Source organism: Leguminivora glycinivorella, chromosome 22 (genome assembly GCF_023078275.1).
Source record: "Leguminivora glycinivorella isolate SPB_JAAS2020 chromosome 22, LegGlyc_1.1, whole genome shotgun sequence".
Classification (NCBI taxonomy): Eukaryota; Metazoa; Arthropoda; class Insecta; order Lepidoptera; family Tortricidae; genus Leguminivora; species Leguminivora glycinivorella.
The window spans coordinates 5717048-5741242 of NC_062992.1; the positions used below are offsets into that span (position 1 = coordinate 5717048).

General features: G+C 37.1%; 1 protein-coding gene across 1 annotated transcript in view; it reads right to left on the bottom strand.

Annotated features, from left to right (window-relative positions):
• The window catches only part of LOC125237663 (CCAAT/enhancer-binding protein-like), a 32340-nt gene extending 9356 nt beyond the window's left edge, over positions 1-22984 (bottom strand). Inside the window, exon 1 of the mRNA XM_048144797.1 lies at positions 21970-22984. Coding sequence (XP_048000754.1) covers positions 21976-22812 — 837 coding nt within the window. The 5' untranslated portion in view covers positions 22813-22984 and the 3' untranslated portion in view covers positions 21970-21975. The remainder of the gene's footprint in view (positions 1-21969) is intronic.
• Positions 22985-24195: the final 1211 nt, after the last annotated feature.

The following is a 24195-nucleotide window of genomic DNA, read 5'->3' on the forward strand; positions in this document are numbered from 1 at the left end:
ACGAATGATTGTCCAACAAATTAAAATGTGAAACCTTAATCATTTTTGACCAAATAAATCGAATCGCCTTCAAAATGCCCTCCTTTGGCTTTGAAGTACAAACGCAAATGTAAGAAAAAAATAATAACGATATGCCGCTGCACCTCTAGTATGACTTTCGTCTAACTTATTGCACGTTTAGCTTTTTAAATATCTTAATTTTTGTAATCAATAAACGGGCTAGGGTTTTAAGATTGATTACAAACTATAATTTATAGTTTTAAGTGAGGTGAATTTACGTAGGTAGGCTGAAACGTATCGAACGTATGAATTTGAAAAAAATCGCCGTTTTACAATTGGTCTACATAGCAAATCTTGCGAAATGGACATGAATGCTGTTGAAATATTCTTGGTGAATGTAGAAATATACAATAAATATAGGCTCAAAAAATATTTTCGGTATCTTCGATATTTTGGTTTATTTCAACATTTTACTATTCTTTGTCAACGTAATTTTGGGCCACCCTGTATCTGACGGTAGTAAAACTGGATTATATATTTTCCAGACATAACAAAGATCACATAGATAAATATTAATACAGAATGATTACAAACATACGTTTGTTATTAACAAAAATATAAGTTACTAACATTACCGTGTTAAATCATTTGATAATTAGTTTTATATATGATCGGGTCCACTAAATTTAACAGAAATATACTGACATGATAAACTCAAATGAACGACTCATACTCATTTAAAAATACGCCTATAGATTAGCTCCATATATGAATATTGAACTTAAATGTGTACTCATTTACAATAATACTTTAAATATGACAAAATTTTAACTCTGAGCATACGAAATTGTTAAAATCACGCTTAAAAGCGTCAACGATTGTCTACGTACAAAAATAATCGCGCGTAAATCGCGACGTAAAAACGCACCGCTTTGACATTGCTTCGTACATCGTGACGTAACGAATGTGGGGCGCGCGGCCACGCCCCCGGTAGTTCACTGAGTGAAAGTGCGCTCGCGCAGCGAGATAAACGTAATGCGCGTCTTCCCGGCGTTTGGAGCTAACCTATGTTTTGAATGTGGAAACCTTCCCTTTGTGATAGCAGTCTTATTTTATTATCCAATGAGACAGTAGAAATTTAACATGTTTTGTTTTTACTACACCCAGAAATTTTATTGAGTTTGAACGTGTTACAATCTAGCTTTGCTATCGTAGTTTTTAATATCATAAAACATTTCTAAATAGGTATGAGTATACCTATTTAGAAATGTTATTTCGGCTAAAATAGAAAAATGCTTCAGATGTCATTATGGTGGGATATTGATACATCAGTAAATACTGTCAGTATCAAAAATGACGTTTTCGATTGAAATAACACCAGCTTTTCATTGACAGATAGGTATCGTACGACATGACATCCTAGTATTGCTTCGAATTAGGGCCCATTTAGATGGTACGAGAACTCGCATACGAGTTTTATTACATTGCGGTATTTGAAGGCTGTGCAAAATTGTATGTAACCTCAACAGCCCGCAATGTAACTAAAATCGCATGCGAGTTCGAACGCCGTCTAAATCAGGCTTTAGGCCGTGAATTAAACCAGTTTCATGTTTACGCATCGAAAACAACACGTAGCTGACTTAACATTGCATCCATAATCTCCTTACGTTGATGAGGTATATTTCTGAAAATCATCTTTAATGTCATGCACGCCTAGTACAAAACTACGTAGCCACCAGCGTCAAGTCTCATCGCTTAATCACAACGCTATCTTATTCTGAAATCCTGGTACCTGTACATGAATAAATGCGGGCATGAAAGTGAGATAGCCACGCTACACATACACATACAGGTAGATAGATAGACAACATTATATATTTGTGTGCGTGTTCTATGGTGTATTGAGTTTATGTAAAGATACTAAGAGAGCAGGAAAGTGTTCCTACGTGATAAGTACCAGGGAAACATAGTGCTAAGATGTTTTAGTTTCATCATATCGTGTTATATTAAAATTTTCATTCATACGATTGTTTCGGAGAAAAAAATATTAAATTTAATTATAGATCAGTCAACCTAAGCAAAATTCCACTAATGGTAAGCGATTAATGAAGCCTACAGACACCGACAATTTTAATAATTGATAACTCACGTGTTGTCTATGTTTATCCATACTAATATTATAAATGGTAAAGTGTGTGTGTCTGTTTGTTTGTCCGTCCTTCACGGCAAAACGGAGCGACGAATTGTCGTGATTTTTTAAGTTGAGATAGTTGGAGGGATGGAGAGTGACATAGGCTACTTTTTGTCTCTTTCTAACGCGAGCGAAGCCGCGGGCAAAAGCTAGTTAGTTTATATTTACAATCAGTCATCACATTTACAACGTTGTATCGACGACAGAATCCTAGCTTTTGTAAAAATATATACAAACAAAGTATTGATTTTCAGCATAAAAATGATAAACAAAGAGTCCCTTCATCGACAGGCTGATTCACGGCCATAAAAATAGAATTAGATAAATTGCATGAATAAGTAAACAACGCATTTACACACAATAACAGTACTATATTATTTCAAATACTATCTGATATTATTTAAATAAGTAATTCATATTTATTTTATAATCCTAACCGAATTTTCAGTCATCGTTTTGCAAAGACCGTAATTTGAACAGTTATTTTTCTTAAATTTTATCGCAGCATAAAATTATATATTTCTTATACAAAATAAGGGAACATCTGATCATTCTTCATTTCTGTAATGTAATAAATCCACTATGGTTCAAGCAAATCTCACCAACAGGGGCTCATTTCTCGAAAGTTATTAATTAGCCTAATAATATTAGCGTGTTGTCATGGCAACCCATACGATTTGACAGTTCGTGGACTAATATTATTAACTTTATTAATGTTTACAGATTTCCCCAAAAATATAACTGAACCACGTGGTAAAATCTAAGCGGAAAACACTTCTGGAAATCTTGTAAAAAACTTCAGCGGCAAGAAAAACAAGTCACAAGTTATCTAAAGAATTTTATCTCAAGTGTGTCGGAAACAGGGAACATACTCTCACGCATTCCCACTCAGATAACTGGTAACTTGCCGTAATACGATTTTATATTTTTTAACTTCTGATTAGCAGAAACGTCTGCAATCGATGCCGTTCGGCTTAGAATAAATGTAAAAGTGGAAAATGTCTGCCTTGGGTGAGACTTGAACTCACGGCCTCTGGATCGATACTCCAGCGCTCTGCCAACTGAGCCACCAAGACTTTAACCAAGCCAGCGAAATTTTTCCACTACTAAGGTCAATGGGACCCGTAGCGTAGATGTCGCTACGGGTCCCATTGACCTTAGTAGTGGAAAATTTTTTATTTTATATTAGGAAAAGTAAGTTTTACAGAGGAACAATGTACTACGAAATTGCATGGAGAAATTATGAATGAATTCATTGATAAATTCGCCATGCACTTTTGCAGCTGATAGTACATTTAATCAATTCTTACCCCCATGTTCATAAACGTACACTAAAGTTATCAAGCCGTAAAGTTCGTTTGTCTCTTTCTGTCGTATTGGTGTGATAGAAAGGGACAAATGAACTTTATCGACTTGATAACTTTAGTGAACGTTTATGAATAAGGGAGTTAGTACATACATACATACATACAATCACGCCTGTATCCCATAAAGGGGTAGTTAGAGCACATGAAACTACTAAAGCTTCCTAGCTTTAGTAGTTTCATGTGCTAGGGAGTTAGTAATTAACTATAATACAAAAATATAACCTCACAGTTCGTATATATGATAAGTATAATTGTATGCATTTATACTCTGTCAACCAAGTCTGTCAGTAAATAAGAACACAGAAAACTATATGCATCCTTTTCTTTAGGGTGCTAGAGAAAAGGTTACCTATAGTTTTCTTAGTTCTTATTTACTCGTACTGACAGACTTGTTTGACAGAATATAGTAAATAAATAAAATAAATAAATATATTGGGGACACCTTACACAGATCAACTTAGCCCCAAACTAAGCAAAGCTTGTACTATGGGTGCTAAGCGACGATATACATACTTAAATAGATAAATACGTCATATTTTATAGAAAACATCCATGACTCAGAAACAAATATCTGTGCTCATCACACAAATAAATGCCCTTACCGGAATTCGAACCCAGGACCGCGGCTTAGCAGGCAGGGTCACTACCGACTGAGCCAGACCGGTCGTCTAAAAACAGAGAAAAAAGAAAAATTTAACCTGAGAAATTTGACCTAAATACAGAAATATGAAAGTTTTCTAGGATTTCGTGAAAAGGAGTAATTAACAACGTGAACATGCATAAAATCCTAGCCTAGAAGGACACATACGTACTGATAAGATAGCTACTAATGAATGAAGTAAATAATTACTACAAACTACAAGTACTACAACCAAACTATCAGGGCAAACACACTTGTTTCCGACATCAAAACAATATTTGAATTCACATTGCGTTCATTCGCGCGCTCTTACAATTACGAAACTACGGGCAAGTCCTATATTTAATAAACATGTAGGTACTTATTTTATTTTTAAAATATGCTACATTGTTGGCCTATTTGCAATAACTGCGACACATTTTGTTTTCACATCTCCATTTGAAAAGAAGCCTTTGGTTCCCTGCTTGGAAGTTACGTGTCACTTTTCCATTCCACCAGGAAGGGTCCCTTTTTGCACACTATTTATTTTAGTTAAAGTATTTATTTATACTACATCGGTGGCAAACAAGCATACGGTCCGCCTGATGGAAAGCGGTCACCGTAACCTATGGACGCCTGCAACTCAAGAAGTGCGCGTGCCAACTCATTAGAAACTTGTACACTCCCTTTTGCTAAAGTACACAGCAAAAAGGAGTGTATATGTACAAGTTCCAAGGAGGGTTCGGGTTGCCACAACTCAAAGGACAATAGACGGAATAAATTTTAGTTCCGTAGGTCCTTCCGTCACCATCACACCGCACCCTCGTTGAGCTCTGGCAGCCTTACTCACCGGCAGGAACACAACACTATGAGTAGGGTCTAGTGTTATTTGGCTGGGGTCTTCTGTAAAGCGGAAGTGCTTCCCCAGTTGGGCTCGGCTCTAACTAGAATCGACCGAGATGATATCCGCTGCTGTGCTGTGCCCTACCACACAAAGCGGAATATCATTCGCTATTATGCCCTGCCTCCTACAAAATTAAGTAATATTTTAAAACATCTAATTTAAGATTCCTCAGGATTCAAAAACTACCATAAGAAAACCGTATGCTTGATCGCCACCAACGTTTTTATAAAGGTATCAAGATCTTGTCACTGCAATGTCACAATTTGGTTAGACCTGTCACTGCAATATCGCAATTTGGTTGAACCTGTCACTGCAATGTCACAATTTGGTTGGACCTGTCACTGCAATGTCACAATTTGGATTTCTTTCAACCCGTTTTTGCCAACAGAGGCACTGAAACTTAGTAGTTCATGTGCTCTGCCTACCCCTTTATGGGATACAGGCGTGATTATATGTATGTATGTATCAAAATTAATGTTTCAATGGTAGCTAACTGGTATGATATATTATTATAATCAAAACATCCCATTTCTCGAGCAAAAGTTGGTCGCATAAACATAAGGGCGCTCTCACAGGTAATTGTACGAACATATTCATTTCTTGATGGTAAGCGACAATGAACGAATATCACAATATTTTTTTATTTTTAGGGTTCCGTAGTCAACTAGGAACCCTTATAGTTTCGCCATGTCTGTCTGTCCGTCCGTCCGTCCGTCCGTCCGTCCGTCCGTCCGTCCGTCCGTCCGTCCGTCCGTCCGTCCGTCCGTCCGCGGATAATCTCAGTAACCGTAAGCACTATAAAGCTGAAATTTGGTACCAATATGTATATCAATCACGCCAACAAAGTGCAAAAATAAAAAATGGAAAAAGATGTTTTATTAGGGTACGCCCCCTACATGTAAAGTGGGGGCTGATATTTTTTTTCATTTCAACCCCAACTTGTGATATATTGTTGGATAGGTATTTAAAAATGAATAAGGGTTTACTAAGATCGTTTTTTGATAATATTAATATTTTCGGAAATAATCGCTCCTAAAGGAAAAAAAAGTGCGTCCCCCCCCCCTCTAACTTTTGAACCATATGTTTAAAAAATATGAAAAAAATCGCAAAAGTAGAACTTTATAAAGACTTTCTAGGAAAATTGTTTTGAACTTGATAGGTTCAGTACTTTTTGAGAAAAATACGGAAAACTACGGAACCCTACACTGAGCGTGGCCCGACACGCTCTTGGCCGGTTTTTTTAATATCGTTCGATGTCTCGTGTACGTTTATAATTCACCATTATAATGACTAACACGTTCGTCTAGTCCACCGTCCTTGCCACAGATTATTATTATTATTATTTTTATTTAAGGTTCGCCAACAGGTGTAATACATAATCTTACATATTTAAATGGAAAATAAAATAACTTGCTTTGGTATTCACCCAATTACAGGCAAACACGACATGCTTACGTTTAACAGTGAAAGTTTGTTTACATAATAAGTACTTATTCTAAATAGTTAAGTTGATACATTATTACAGTTGTACTTTAAAGTGGTGAAATTAAGGTGAGGTAAACGGTAGGTACACATTCAGAGAAGTAGCAATAAGACAAAAGAAAACAGTGATCAACGATACATAGGAACTCAGCGTGAAGTAAAAATAATACATAATAATATTATAACGAAAATATAATATAAATATAAAATAATACATAATAATATTTTGAAAGCCGAGAAGGACAAGTCCAGTAAGTACCTAGACTTGGCTCACGAGATAACCACCATGTGGGATGTTGATTCAACGATCATTGTCCCGATAGTCGTTTCAGCGAACGGTCTCATAGCGAAGAGTCTCGACCAACATCTTAAGAGACTCTCGCTCGGTGGTTGGATCAAGGGTCAGATGCAGAAGGCGGTGATTTTGGACACAGCGCGGATAGTCCGACGGTTCCTCTCTCTGCAGCCCTAACCACCGGCAGCTTGGGCCCTGTCCCGCTGCTGGCGGCACCCTAGGTTAGGTTTTTTATAATATGTTTATATTTTTTTATTGTTTTGTAAGTGGTTTTGTATTTTACTTTTATATTCGTATTATAAATAACCTAGCCTAAGATTTGAAAGAAATAAAGAGGAATTATAACGATTTTATAAATTAACATTGGCTTTAAGTCTGTACAAATATGTTTTGAACTGGTTACACGAGGTATTTAAGATATCTATTTTGTTTTGTTTAAATAGTAAATTATGTTCTTTACAGATTCTAGGTATTATACTATGAGATCCAACATTGGTTCTATAAGATTTACATGAGAAGGGCCGAAAATTATGCAATGGTAGCCTAAAATTCGTCTCCATACTAATCGGATATCGTGTTTGTTTGTTAGTCTCATCGATAACACATGTGTGTCACTGCTATCGGTTGTCCTAAATAATACGAGTGTTCGCTATTTCTTTATCGTTTGTGAAGCAATCCGACTTTCAGTCATGGAATAAATATTTAATTGTTATGGGAAAAGTTCCATGATATTACAGTCGAGTTCATAAATATGTGTAATTGTGTACCTTTCCTCACCTTTACTCTATGCAATAAGGTAAAAAAATGTACACATATTTATGAACTTGACTGTACAGCAAATTGAGACAAGTTGTGAATTAGCTATAGGTAGCCCGTGAATTGTGCATAGTTTTTAACCACCGCCCATATCTCAAGGGAGGGGGTTCTCAATTCGTCTGTATGTTTTTTTTTTAAATGTTTGTTATCCATATACTAATATTATAAATGGGAATGTGTATGTCTGTCTGTTTGTCCGTCTTTCACGGCAAAACGGAGCGATGAATTGACGTGTTTTTTAAGTGGAGATAGTTGAAGGATGGAGAGTGACATAGTTTACTTTTTGTCTCTTTCTAAGAGCGAAGCCGCGGGAAAAAGCTAGTCAGTACATAAATAACATAACACTTGACGTGCGTATGTTTCTTAGGTCGTATTTTAATAGAAAGTAACTCAATTATTTCCTGTTTAGCACTTGTATCGTAATAATACAATACGTAATCTTCATAAGTGTATTGTATAACGTTTGACAGTGTATTTGGCCCTTTAAAGTTTCAACATAGGCACGTAAACTGCTATTTTATGCACTAGATCACTAAACCACACCTCGGACACTGGCGATCAAATATATGAAAGAGGACCGTTCCTAGCACACAGTCTAAGCTCGTGTAGGTGAACGCGTACTATGCTTGTATGAGTGACAGGTCGACTGTTCGCGTATTTGACAGGCGGTAACTGTGAGGTAACCGAGAGGGGGTGGGCGGCACTTTCAGAGGGGAGCGGGAGTTGCCATACTGTACGATAGTACTCTTTATTATACTGTGACTAAACTAGCCCCATAGTTCAGTCCCACACGAATAAGGCCGAAAAATATATGACACGCTTTTCTGGCTCTACTAATAAGGTCGTGTAAGATATTTTTGTGACCTCCGTTGTGTCACACATCACATCATCCTAGGGTGCCTAACCTCATAATGCTTATAATCTTCATAGCTGGCTATCCCTATCGCTCTTCTAATCTGTTGTGGCGCGACAGACTTCGTTTCGATCACGATTGTCACTTGTCTTATCACTTCAGCAGGGTTAGCACATGATTGTCGCGAGAGTATGTTGCTGCGAGATAGACTATCCTTATGTCATTAATGCAATTGAAGCCTGACCAAAAATATGTGCCTCCACGCCATGTTGCGGGATTTCATTAGAACTATTTTGTTCATACTAAACTGAACTGTCATGTCAACCCATCAGAATAACATACTGATGTGCCGACAAAAAGTTTCCAAAATTCTGAAATTTTCACAAAGGAAAACTTCGGAAACTTTCCATGTTTTGTATGGACAATTGTATGGATGGAAACTTTCCATTTCATAAATTTAAATTTTTCGTGAAAGTTTCGTGAATTTTTCAAGAAATTTAAGATTTTTTTGGAAAGTTTCCGCAACTTGCACATCACTAGAATAACAGCACCCTCCTGACAATCCGTACTAATCCATACTTTATTAATATTATAAATGGGAAAGTGTGTGTGTCTATTTGTTTGTCCATCTTTCACGGCAAAACGGAGCGACGAATTGACATGATTTTTAGGTGGAGATAGTTGAAGGGATGGAGAGTAACGTAGGCTAACTTTTTGTCTCTTTCTAACTCGAGCGAAGCCGCGGGAAAAGCTAGTTTATCTATATAAGTATATCGTCGCCTAACACCCATAGTACAAGCTTTGCTTAGTTTGGGGCTAGGTTTGCCTTTGGCTAGTCTGTGGCCAAGAGTAAGCCCATTTATTATTTAAAAAAAAAAAGGTTGATATGTGTAATGTGTGCCCAATACTAATTTATTTATTATTTATTACTAGGTCCAGGCTTTAAAGAAGACGTGTGATCTATACTCTGTCAAACAAGTCTGTCAGTAAATAAGAACAAAGAAAACTATAGGTATCCTTTTCTCTAGCACCCTAAAGAAAAGGATACATATAGGTAGTTTTCCTTGTTCTTATGTACTGACAGACTTGTTTGACAGAGTATATGTACGCTATATATAAAAGGCCCAGGGCTAAACCTCGGAAAAGGTGGCTTGACTGTGTGGAAGAGGACCTGAGGAGAATAAGGAAATATACCAACTGGAGGAGGGTTGCCAGAGATCGCGACAACTGGAGGAAGATAGTGGAGGAGGCCAAGACCCACAAAGGGTTGTAGCGCCATCGGAAGTAAGTAAGTAAATAAGAACAAAGAAAACTATAGGTATCCTTATCTCTAGCACCCTAAAGAAAAGGATGCATATAGTTTCCCTTGTTCTTATGTACTGACTTGTTTGACAGAGTATATGTACGCTCGTGGCTAACCAGCGGCTAGACTTATACTGTAACTATTGCGCAAGAGAGTCCCCTTGTTCCATTCACTTAAACATTTGGAAAGCTAAAAATTTCAAAACCCTCGAAACGTGTAACGGCCAACGTGACACAAACGTGGTGCGGCCAACCCTGCCCAACGTGCACACGACAGACCGAAGCCGGTCAAACTCAAAGTTTGGGCAACGCTGGATTTGTTTACTTTATGGGTGAAAGTGCTGAAACGTGTATGGAAACGAATGAAAAATGTGACAAAATTTGTTTTTTACCCCCGACGCAAAAACGAAGGGGTGTTATAAGTTTGACGTGTCTGTCTGTCTGTGGCATCGTAGCTCCCGAACAGATGAACCGATTTAGATTTTGTTTTTGTCTGAAAGCTGAGTTAGTCGGGAGTGTTCTTAGCCATGTTTCATGAAAATCAGTGATAGAGAGTTACATAGGCTATTTTTGTCTCTTTCTTACGCGAGCAAAGCTTCGGGCAAAAGCTAGTTTAACATATCCTAAAGATCGAATAGCACCAAAAGAATGTGTGTTGAAAAACTATATGATACCTAAATACTTTTCTCGAGAGTCTTCGAGAAAAATCTCAAGATTCGTAGAGCATACGAAGTCGCGAATTGAGATCCTACCGTAGTCGCTACGCCGCCGTAGCGACTACGCGCTACGCGGCCTTGAGATCTACGCGATTCTGCAATGGACCACTATCTCAAGTAACATGCAAACTTTAGGAACATCCTGAAAGCTGATTTTAAATCGAGTTACGAATTCCACGACGTTTTACAGTACAGTATATTTGTCGTAGGCAGATAATAGTACAGAATACATAATAGTACAAGTACAGAAGGCTCACTCCCTTTGATATTCACACAATGCCGCCATTCTAAATTCATACCTACATTAACAAACGGACCGCACGCGAGCAGCCGACATTGAATTCTATTGCGCCGCGCGAAGGTCGTCACCACTGAATGGGCCGCGAACTCGCGGCCCCCGGCATGTACTTGTAGATTGCGATAGAATCGCGGAGTGAGCCGCCCCTGACAATAGTACAATATCTGGGCGACCGAGCTTCGCTCGGTCCTATTTTATTATGTCACATCTTTAGATAAAAAAAAACTCTTATAAATACAAAAATAAAACCTCGAAACCCTCACACCTGCGATGTGCCTGCTAACATTAGACCAACCTCTTACGACTGAGCTACGCGGAGCCGATGCGCGGTTGACGAAAAGGAGTGTACAAGTTTCTAATGGGTCGGCAACGCGCACGTGACACCCCTTGAGTTGCGGGCGTCCATAGGTTGCGGTGACCGCTTTCCATCATATACCTGTTTGCCACAGACGTGGTATAAAAAAAAATTTTTTTTCGACCATATTTTACGTTTACTAACGCGAAAGAAAAACTCGAAAATTCCCGTTTTCCGGGACCTAAGGCTAAGGCTAGATCGATTTTTTACCCCCGAAAACCCCCAAATAACAAATTTCAGCGAAATCGTTTGAGCGGTTTCCGAGATTGTCAGTATATAAATAAATAAATAAATATTATAGGACATTCTTACACAGATTGACTGAGGCCCACGGTAAGCTCAAGAAGGCTTGTGTTGCGGGTACTCAGACAACGATATATATAATATATAAATACTTATATATATAGAAAACATCCATGACTCAGGAACAAATATCTGTGCTCATCACACAAATAAATACCCTTACCGGGATTCGAACCCGGGACCGCGGCGTAGCAGGCAGGGTCACTACCGACTGCGCCAGACCGGTCGTCACTGCGCCAGACCGGTCGTCAAATAATATATATTTTAATTTAATAATATATAATATTTATTTTATTTATTTATTTATTTTATATACGATACAAGTGCGTAAAAAAGGAAGTTCGAAACGAGTGGCGATAAATTAAAACACGACCGAAGGGAGTGTTTTAAATCGACACGAGTTGCGAGTGTACTGAAATTTTCTGTACAGTTGGTGCTTTTTTTACGCACTAGTGCGAGAAGTGGTTCATTATATGTCAGGTAGAAACTTCGGAGGGTCATCTGTAGGTACTGAAAAACGTCGTACAATACACGTGCGAAAAGAAATTCGTAACTCGTGTCGATTTAAATTATCGCCACTCGTTTCCAACTTCCTTTTTTACGCACTTGTATCGTAATGTATTATTTCATCAGAACTACTGAATGCGTAAAAAAACACCATCTGTACTGAAAATGAATTAAGAGTTTTAAATCGACAAGTGTTACGAATTCCCTCTTCATCTGTGTCTTTACACTACTTAAGGCACTTTATAGTTCCGACAAGAGCACATAAAGTACTTTACGCACTAATGCAAAAAAGTAGCACCATAATTGATTTTAAGTAGCCTAGGACTTAATAGTAATATATGTAATTCTAATTTAATCGGTGAGTTTTATGATTTTATCTTTTTAAAATACTATAGCATAAACAGAAAAAAAATGTCAGTATTGTCGCAAATATAATTTTAATTTTTGAAACTGCTGTTAAATTATGTATTTTTTGAACTGTGATTTATTTATTTATTTTAATTGTACTGTTTGGACCATATGTTCTCTGCAATAAACGGATTTATTTATTATTATTTATAATTATGTCCAGCAAAATTGTTCCAGCTATCTTCAACATGTGACCCGACCACGTGGCAAACTTGAATGAAACGAAACTCGCGAAAAAACTTTTTGACATTTCGCAAAGTAACAAGACAACGTGACTAAGTTTGAAAAGTAATCATCGAGATTACTGTAACAGCAGGGGCGGCTCACTCCGCGATTCTATCGCCGCGCTACAAGTACATCCTGACGGCCGCGAGTTCGCGGCCTAATCAGGGGTTGCGCGCGTTCTCACGGAATGCACGTTCGCACTTTCTATTGTTACTTTACGTCGCGAGGTGTTTTTAAGCGAAATCCGCGTGTGGAATGGCTAATAATACTTAGTTAAATAGACATATTGAATAAAATAAATATCATAGGACATAAGACATTCTTACTTAGATCTACTACTGATTAAGTCCCACGGAAAAGTTCAATAAGACTTCTGATGTTGGAACTTGAACAAAATATATAAATACAGTATATATACCTAGAAAGTACCCAAGACTTGAATATAATAGTATAACATTTTATGTGAGTATTAATTCGTTTGGATCCATTGGTAACCCTATCACCGGACGCCGCGCACGTGCGGCTCGTTTCTTTGTAAGAATTTTGTAGGTATTTAAAAAGGCGGCATTTCGTGAACATCAAAGCAGTGGGCCTTCTGTACTTGTACTATTATATATTCTGTGTTTATACGAGTAAACGGTCAAAACGCTCTTATGGCAATCGACAAAGTGGGACGATTTGTTGGAAAATCACAATCATCTGTATGATTAAAATTTTCTCTTTTTAACCCCCGACGCAAAAACGACGGGGTGTCATAAGTTTGACGTGTATGTCTGTCTGTCTGTCTGTCTGTTTGTCTGTCTGTCTGTCTGTCTGTCTGTCTGTTTGTCTGTCTGTCTGTGTGTATGTCTGTCTGTGGCATCGTAGCTCCCGAACGGATAAACCGATTTAGCTTTAGTTTTTTTTGTCTGAAAACTGAGTTAGTGTTCTTAGCCATGTTTCATAAAAATCGGTCCACTATGTCGCGGTCGGGGTTTTATTCAATATTTTAATTTTGTGTTTAGGTTAGTTACGTGCTTTTTGTCAGTCTATAATTACAATTAAAGCGACTAATTAAATTACAATTTGTGTGTCACAAGGCTACGTACGATTATATCAGTCTTCCGCCTGTTTATCAAATTCGCAAAACTAACGTCCCTATTTCATCGTCATGTGTTAAACTAATATTATGTGACATTATCTGGGTAAAGGAATTTCGATGGCGCTTACAGCGTTATGAGCGATGATCGTATACAAATACGACGACGCGGGACGTAAGCGCCACCGACAATATAACTGCGAGCGTGTTGGGCACCTTTGCGCCTGGGATGACGCGGGGGGGATTTTTGACTGATAGTTAGTTAAGTTAGTTAAGAATAGATTGATGTTTTGCTTTGTCTTAATGTGTTACTTAATATCTAGGTTAAGTTAGGTCTAGTTGTTTTTTTTTTTACGTGTAATTTTTATAATTTTTTACGTGTAATTTTACGTGTAATTTTTATATTAATCGTAATGTAAGTAATATATAAGTTGGTAATGATTTTATGCTTTGTGAATAATTCGAATATCTATTTATTTAATTTTTTTTTTTTTTTTTTTTAGATAGCCCGTTTATGTGTCCCACTGCTGGGCAAAGGCCTCTCCCCGTGATTTCCACAGCTCCCGTTGGTGTGCTATTTCTGGCCAATTAGTCATGAAGGTGTCAAAGTCGTCCCGCCATCTCCGTCTGGGCCTTCCACGTCCGCGCTTAATTTGAGGCATCCACTTGGTGGCTATGCTGGCCCACCTATCCGGGTGCATGCGACAAATTATTTATTTATTTAGAAAAAACTGTTTCTGTCTCGTAACATAAAATAATAAAAAAATTTGTTGTATTATGTTATGTTATGTTACTAACCATTTTAAATCTATGTTATTTGAAATAAATAAATAATACACACACAGCCATATGTCACAGTTTCGTTTTCTTTCAACCCCTTATTTGCCAAGAGTGGCACTGAAGCCTTAGTAGTTTCATGTGCTCTGCTTACCCCTTTATGGGATAGGTACAGGCGTGATTGTATGTATGTATGTAATAAATAATAATAATAAATTAATTAAAGGAAAAGCCAAATTGAAATATTATACCATACGACTACCCCAAAGAAAAAGCGATCAAGTCCACTGGTGGCACGTGGCAGAGCCGGGAATCAAACCTGGGTCTTCAGGTTACGCGGCTAACGTGCTCACCTCTATACCACTCCGACCGTTTTAAAGAAAAAAACTTTGATCGCAATCTGACCTATTCGAATTGTAATAAACGTCAATAATGCGATTTCGATAGGATATGGATCGGATATATCAAAATAATGTTGCAGTTTGAACGTCATAAATTAATTGTATGATCTCCATACTAATATTATAAGTGGGAAAATGTGTATGTCTGTTTGTTTGTCCGTCCTTCACGACAAAACGGAGCGACGAATTGACGTGGTTTTTTAAGAGGAGACAGTAGAAGGGATGGAGAGTGACATAGGCTACTTTTTGTCTCTTTCTGACCCCTGAGCCTGAGGAAGCCGTGGGACAAATATAGTTATGAATATTTCTGTCTGAGCCTGGCAAAAAAAAACTTCAAAATAAAATGATAAAAAAGTAACACCCTTAAATTATTTAACTAAAAACTAACTAACGTTGTCCATGAACTTACGAACCCACAATAGTTACATCGTTCCGACAAAAGTTCCGGCGACACCGATTTCCCCACTTTCCAAAACTCCTGGCGGTGTTTATGCAATAAGTTGCCAAAATTTGCAAATTAAATGAGCAAATGTTTGCTGTTCCTACCAACTTATCGGGTTTTAAATCTTTGACAGTACTTTAAAATCTGTACTTTCCTGTCTAATTTAGGAATTTTAGTACGGAAACTCTGTGATCATCAACTTTCTATCTAAACACGTTTTCATGTGGCAATTACCGAGTTACCTTTGTATAAGAACAGTAAGTGTTGCTACGATTAAAATTGTGTTTTTTTTTTCGACAATAATAAAATTATTATTTATGTCGCCAAGTTTAGTCTTGAGTTTCTTAGTACTTACTAGTATAAATATATTCATTTAAATAAAATATTATAATAGTGACTAAATAATTGTTAATCCGTTCGATAAAAATAAATTATAGTTATTATTCTAAACCATAAAATAAAAAATAAAAAACAAATAAGTTTCTGTCAAATTCGCGGCATAAAAGTCAACATACAGCCGCCAAAGCTTAATACGTTCAATTCTTAAGTAATCGATTGATTGGCCAAAGCGTGTTAACAATTAGCCGACCCAGCGAGCAGAACTAGTGGCGCAATCGCTATGTGTGTCGCCTTATGTCACGGTGCATGCGTTTGCGCATCCACTTCCGATCGTTACCAAGTTAATCGAAAGGAGACTAATTTGATTTGAAATTTAAAATATAATAGTCGAGTTCAGTTACATCTTCTCACCTACCAAACAAAAAAATCTGTACATACTTTAATGCCTCATTACATTAGAGTTTCATAGTTTCGTCACAATTTTTTTAATAAAATAACGCTATTCTTGCATTTTTTCATCATGATGCTGGAATGGCTTGAAGTCATGAGCCTGTATACGTTTTTGAACTTCAAGATAATTTGTGTAAAAAATATTAAATATAGGTAACAGTAATCAACAAATTTAATCTCGTAATATTAAACTGTTTTCTATTTAAACCCAAAACAGTTTGGCATAACGCCGTCCAAAACACAAAAGGCATATTAACGAAAAAAGTGAAAGCTAGGTGGAGGCGTACAAACCACAACTGCCACCAGTGCTTTAAGATACCTACATTAATAGTAGCTACATAGAGCTCAGAGGTCAACCTATGTTGGGTGTATATCAACCAGAAAATCAAGATCTGGTATCTAGATAGGACGTAATACATTACGGGAGTCAAGTTATTTTGGACACCGTTGATTTATTTTCATTAGTGCTCTATTTTAACGAGATACCTCATGAGAGCCACTGTTGATAGTCACATAGGTCTCAATATACTGGTCGTGGATGTAATCTTTAGGTGATTCATGATGGTAGGAGTATTTATGTCCTTGTTTGATTATGATAATGATTACATTTGCATTAGTGAATTCACTTCGCCCATTCATGACTTTAATTTGTATTATTATATAAAACGCTGTGTCAGTTTGTTCTTGGTTTTCACAAGCGTCATCACATCGTTAGTAGGTTTTATTATCTGCCTATCTGTTTCCGTTCTTTTGCATTATGATAATTTATTTATTTAAAGTATTTAAGTAGGCCGATTTTGATTGCCATTGTACTCTTTGCGTATATTTACTGTAATACTGTCAATGATCCATCTATGTATATAGATGACACCTTCCTTAACATACAAAATGTGTCAAGTACTTGTTTTAATATTAGCAGTATATACAGAGTGTAACAAAAATGGTGGTGATCCGTTTAAGGGCGTACTCAGTATCGTATTCTTATCAGGAAAAAGTAGAAGAAAAATTTTTTTTCGCTAAAAAAATTTTCACTTTTGTATGAGCCGGGCCGCGCGAATCGGTCGAATTTCCATACAAAGATAAAAAAATTTTTTGCGAAAAAAAATTTTTATCCTACTTTTTCCTGATGAGAATACGATACTGAATACGCCCTTAAACGGATCACCACCATTTTTGTTACACCCTGTATTTAGACTTAACGCCGTATAACAGTTTGAGATATGGACCACTTTAAATTTCATCATAATGATAACCATACAAACATCCAACGACTTTAATATGATTGATCATGACAATGTACTAAGTGAACCAAAAATGAAATGGGACCACTTCACGCTCTAAACAATTATTAGTCATCTGAAAGTGAGAGTAGAAATCGAAATAAAAACCGAACTGGTCGTAACTCGTCCAAATGAAAATTGGCACAATGTGGCACACGGATATGACGATTGTGACGTCAGCAAATTATTGCCATTTCTAGTGAATGATTTAATTTGAGATAAAAAATTAGGTAAATGTTATATCAGAGATGATGAGGAAGAAATGATAATACTTGTAGAAGCAAATGATAATGATAATGATGAAGAAGAAGTGATAGAAGATGCGTAAAAGATTGGAATTGTGATTAACTTATAAATATAAATGATGATGGAAATGAAATGAAATGATGAAAATGGGATTTAAATTTAGTACTTGTTTCATTTGTTGTTTTTCAAAGTGAAAAGAAACTTAATGTGTAACTTGTAAACCATGTGGTTTTAACAGTTAAAAGTACAAGTTCGACATGAAAATACCGTTGTACATCCACTATTGTTCCGTTCAAATGTAAAATACCTATTTAAAATTAAAAACCAACAAGCTACAATGTCGGAAGCCAAAAAAGTAGGACGCGGCAAGCGAAAATTTTGGCAATTGCATGCAAATGGCGACGCAGAGCCGACCGCGTACAGTCGAGTATCAAAGAGCAAAGGTGACGAGTGAAAACGAAAGTTGCAAGCAGACAACGTTTTGCACAAACGAATTTGAATACTGAATTCTCGATTCGGAAGAGTTATAGTCGCGAATGTACCGGATGACCGAATTCCATATGACTCGTTGAATGTTGCATGTTGCTGGTCATTTTTTTGTTGAGATAGGTCCGGGCGAAATAAAGTCAGTAGGCATATTACTTGTTAATCAGATAAGAATTCAAAATCTTACATTGGAGTAGACTGAAGAGAAAGTTGCCGGATACGATCCAACCACCCTAGATGTGGGTGGTAAATAGGATAGTTAGTGGGTTTTTTTGCCGGAGACTATTTTTCTCTATTCTCTTTAAATCAATTTAAGATAAAGAACGCAGAGAATTCGAAAAGAGAAGTCTGATAAAGTTATTCCGTGATATACTATTAGATACAAAATATCAAAGTCTAGAATTTTTATATACCTACTGAAGTGGTATCGAGAAAGGTTGTAAAAAATGTATAATATACAAAAATAAATAAAAAATATACTCGATGTGAAGTTGTAAATCACGTTAGTATATTGGATAAAGATAAGATTAAAATAGATGAAAGAATATGCATTAAAGGTTATACAGATGAAGTTTAGATCAGTAGAATTAGTTTTGATAAATATGATAAATGTTGGTGACTAATCAATACTAATATTATAAATGGGAAAGTGTGTATGTCTGTTTGTTTGTCCGTCTTTCACGGCAAAATGGAGCGACGAATTGACGTGATTTTTTTGTGGAGATAGTTGAAGGGATAGAGTGACATTGGCTACTTTTTTCCTCTTTCAAACCCTTCTCTTAAATGGGGGTAGAGGTTTGTATAGAACTATCCACAATTTTTAACGCGAGTGAAGCCGCAAAAGTAGTAATAAGCAATAAATTATTGCGTAATAATTATTAATTTTAAATATGTTGTTGATTTCTTAGTTAAGTTAAAAAGTGCAATAAACTACGTAACAAAATCAATTAAGGTGAGAATTTATATGTGCCTTTTTTGTTTGGTCAATTCAGAGCCACTATGTCAATTTTTTTATTTACGCAATCAAAAAACGCACCCCAAATACGTCAAAACGCACTTAGACCATTAGAAAGTCGAATGATAGCAAACAAAAAATGCGCATCGCAAAATATACAATTCAATTGAAAAGTCAATTGATAACTGAAGTAATTATCTAACTTCTACAATGGGAACAGGGTGCCAAATTGAATGGGGCTTAGAAAGTTAATATGCGCGGTAGAAATTGTGATAATTGTTGGCTTTTCATTATACTTGTGAACTGCATACTTTGCAGGATGCTCTAATTGACCCAATTGCAATTTGTGATTTTACATGTACTTTTTGTTACATTATATTAATGTTTTTGTTCGAAGATATCGATATTCGGCAATTTTTTTGAATCATTTAGCACAACATAATATATTGATGTATGCTAAGTATGGACTTAGGAAATCATTTTTACACGTAAAAAATAAGCGCGTTACAAAACACGGAGAAACTAAAAAGCCAAAAATAATAAACCTTGAATTCAGATTTCTTATCGTATTGCAATAATCTAAACATCCAAATTATAAACAAATCAATTATTTTTGAAGTCGGTACCAGACCTGTTTGCCCCTCCCAACCATGCGCAGGCTGGCCCCGCCTTCAAAAATAATTGATTTGTTTATAATTTGGATGTTTAGATTATTGCAATACGATAAGAAATCTGAATTCAAAGGTTTATTATTTTTGGCTTTTAGTTTCTCCGTGTTTTGTAACGCGCTTATTTTTGAAGGCGGTTTTATTTTTTGTTAAAAAGTTTATTTATTTGTTGATTTTTAGTGGTTCCTAGTGATATTATATGTATCAGTCTGAATATATGTACAGTAGTGAAAGAATTATCCTTTAACTCCTAACCATTGAGAAGTTGACCTTCCATCATCAGCTCAGCCACATAAAATTACTACCGTCAGGCGTAAATACTGGTGTACCTTTGAAAAATACACTAAAAACCTTACATGTGCCTATAACATTTGAAGAGTTCCCTCGATTTCTCCAAGATCCCATCATCAGACCCTGACTTGGTCCCAATGGGACCATCTCGGGGTTATACCCGTTCGATCAAAAAAAAATTTTGAAAATCGATCCACGATTCTCGGAGATATCGAGTAACATACATACAAAAAAAAAAAAAAAAAAAAAAAAAAAAAAAACATTCAGTCGAATTGAGAACCTCCTCCTTTTTTGAAGTCGGTTAAAAATACAGTGTATAAATGAAAGCGGTCCCGATATATACGCACAAGGTGCAATAAGAAGTACTTAATGTGAAAGTGTTAGTGTAAGATGAACTAAACGTAACTTGGAAAAGAGTAAAATAAATGAAAATGTTAGATTGGGTCCGGTTTGCATAACTCCGTCCAATTTGCTATGCTAATCATCATTCTTCAATCAGTAACAATATTTTGGCACTGAACATATTATACTTTTCTCGAGGAAAAACTCGTGATCCTCAATATCCTGACCCTCTACACGAAATATGTATGTAATTTTGGTTCTAGTTCCTATTTGGAGCTCATTACTTTCGTCATATAATGACATGTACGATATGTGAGTACTCTAAAACTTCAAAAACTCTTTGTAGAAGTTCTGTCCAACACGTGCTTTCGAAACTATGGTTACATATCTCTTCAAAACCCCAAAATATGGTTACATGATACCTCTTTAAGACCCCAATCACATCGTCCTACCATTTTTGTATTTAGAAAGCGACAGTACATTTGGTTACCATAATCCTTGTCCATTCCTTATTCAACTTTTAACTCTATAGTGCTTCTTTTACGGTTAACATTTGCGATTCTTTTAAAACGTGTCTCTGGTCACGTTGGCGGAGTTTGGGACATTCGATGGTATCTTCAAAGCATTGCGATAAGTCACAAAGTAACGTGCCAAATTTATGTATACACGAAATTATAGCTATGGTCTTAATGACGTGTATATATATTTTTGGCATGTTGGTTTGTAAATATGTTTTTTAAAGATGTTGAACTGGCCGTTCAAGATTTCCGTAATTCTCTTGGGAAGACTAACGTGCGGAGTTTTCACTTCAAGGTTTTGACAATGACGGAAAATGGTTAGAAACCAGGGTGTGTTACGAAACGAATTAAAATACCTTCTTTGACAAAGTTGAATATTTAACTATTTAAACAATTGCAAAACCAAAGGATCAGAAAATTACGTTAGTAATGACATTGCCCTTTAACAAATTTTTTTTTAGTCTTTCAACTTAGCTTGAGTTTAAGAACGTTGTTATTTTTTTCCAATTTCTACTTATCGGTAGGTAATCTTCATAGAGTTACTTGTTCTGAGTTAGTTTAGTTTTCGTTTTAGTTTCTCCGGTTGCAAGTAAGTACCTACATAATGTTTTAGTTAACCCACACGTGACTTTATTATTGAAAAGCACGTGCTTCGATTCATAATCATTGAATAACTATTTTCTCGCGCCAACTATTACAACAAATCTCACACGTGAGCCGATGACTAAAAAGAAAGCTAACTCATTAATGTAATGTTTCCATTACGAACATTCGCTTCCTAATAACACAGACTTAATCATTGCGCTGATGACGATTTCCAAAAAACTCCTCATTAGGAATTCTCACTAATTTGGAACCTCTTAATCACACAGAAAACAGTCCAATCGATCCAAACACTGCACACATTCAAATGCAATAAATATATTACGTAACTCATCCATAAAAAACCCTTTTTCTATTCACCATGTGATTTACGACTTTCCGAGCTCACACTGAAACGAGGGCACACACACCAGCACAGCTTTCTGTAACAAGTTGACAACGCACACACTCACCTATGGTCAGAGCGTGTGGTCGGGCGCATGCGGCGCGCCTAGCTGCAGCATCGAGCGGCACAGCTCCGTGATCTCCGGGTGGTTCAGGTTGATCAGATGCACGTACATTTGTTTATGTAAACTCAGTTCCCCCGACACCGCCTCCAACCTCTTCAGCAGCGCGTCTTTCTCTCTCAACAGCGTTTTCACCTTCTCTTCTACCTCTCTGGAGCGCACTTTAGCCTTCTCGCGCGATTTTCTCACAGCTATGTTGTTGCGCTCGCGTCTCCTTCTGTATTCGTCTGTTCCTTTGTCTACCGCTTTTCCGGAGGAGCGTCTCGATGGGGTCTGTTTGTGTTTGAGTAAAGGAGGCAGGAGCGGCGCTCCAAGTGGCGGTAAGGAGGTGAAGCCTCCACCGTAAGGACCACTGACGCCTACGGGCGGTTGGGGGTTGTACTGGCCTGTATACTGAGCGCAACTGACGTTTCGCCTAAAATCATGCGGCTCAGGCGGTTCCTCTTTTATCGGTGGCTGTTGTTCGTGTGCCGCTGTAGCCGGAACAGGTGCATATGATGCTCCTGAATGTACCGGCTGTGGCATGTAAGCCAGAGTGGTTCGTGTAAAGTGTCTCGGCTGCGGAGAGCGGCCACCAGGTAGAATCTCCTGGAAGAGCGCCATGGTCTCCTCTCCGCGGAACTGGTCCTCGATGAGGTGCTGCAGGTCGAGACTGATCTCCTGGCCATTGAGCTCGTCCAGGTCCGGGGGCGGGAAGGGCGCGCGCTTGTCATCTCCAACCTTCTTGAGATCGGGCTGCGGCGGCGGCGGTGGCGCGCCGGTCGCATCGTACATCTGTGGGGAGTCCATCCCACCGCCCGGGCCGCAAGCGGGCCCAGCGGCACCGGCGGCCCGAGCCTCCACTTCAAAGCACTGGGAAGCCGTCACTTAATCACATGCACCGTGGTAGGTATCCTTGCGGCGGGCGTGCACTGTTCGCGAGCGGGTGGCGGAGCGGAGAAGGGCGCGTGCGGACGCGGCGGCGACGGAGCGCGGACTGGCGCAGCGCGCGCGCCGGCCGCCCCGGAAGGAAGCACTCGAGCTCCACTGTACTTTTACCGCGATTACGGACGCTACGAACTTCGCTTCGTGATTGTTTCATGAAAGCTTTGTTTACAAAGTTCGGTTTCAGATGGTTTAGTGATTTAGTTTTTTTTTATTATCGCATGTACATCGCGACCTAAATAATAGTGATTTTGACTGATTAAACTTTTGACTGAAAAAATATTGAGAAGTGAAATAAAAAAAAATTATAACAATTTTACGGTTGTATAAAAAGACGTTTTGCAGGAAATCTTAATTATTATTAGGTAACAGAAATACTTATAACTGTAAAAAAAAAAATTTCCATCATGGGAAAAAGAACATGGTGTTATGTTTTTTACTGGGAATAAAAATAAAGTAAATAAACTATAAATATCGCTCATATTTGTATAAACATTTCCAAGACCGGCTTTTAAAAACAAGTTACTATAAACTGTAAATATTTACCTATAGTTACATAATTTCCCCGATCTATAGGTACTTAATTACTTATGTAGATCGTAATGTTTTTAACCTACTTATAATAAAATTAGGAGGTCGCGATTCGATTGTATTTTTTCAATTGACTTGCATAGTAAGTGACAACTATGCTATTTTCGGGAAACGTGTAAGAATTATTGTCAATGAAGTAAATTTTAGTGCTTATACAAGCTTTATATTTTGATGCGTGTTTTTGGTATAAAATCTGAATGGAGACATTTTCTATGATGTTATGTTATTGACGATAGTCTTTAATATTAATATCAAGGTATAACTTTGTTTTCAGTACAGATGATGTTTTTTTTACGCACTAGTGCGAGAAGTGGTTCATTATATGCTAGGTCGAAACTTCGGAGGCTCATCTGTACTGAAAAACGTCGTACGATACACGTGCGAAAAGGAAATTCATAACTCGTGTCGATTTAATTTATCGCCACTCGTTTCGAACTTCCTTTTTTACGCACTTGTATCGTAATGTACTATTTTATAGTATTAGCGTCTTAAGGCCCAATATTTAGTTTTCCCATTTTGAATTTGAACCTTATTCTCTAAATAAATTGGTTAAATAAATTCGTTTGTTTCAAAAATCAATGTGACGATGGAAATTCTACTTTATTCAGTTCTTGAAAGGTTCAAATTAGATTGCAACAACTATGTACATAGGGCCTT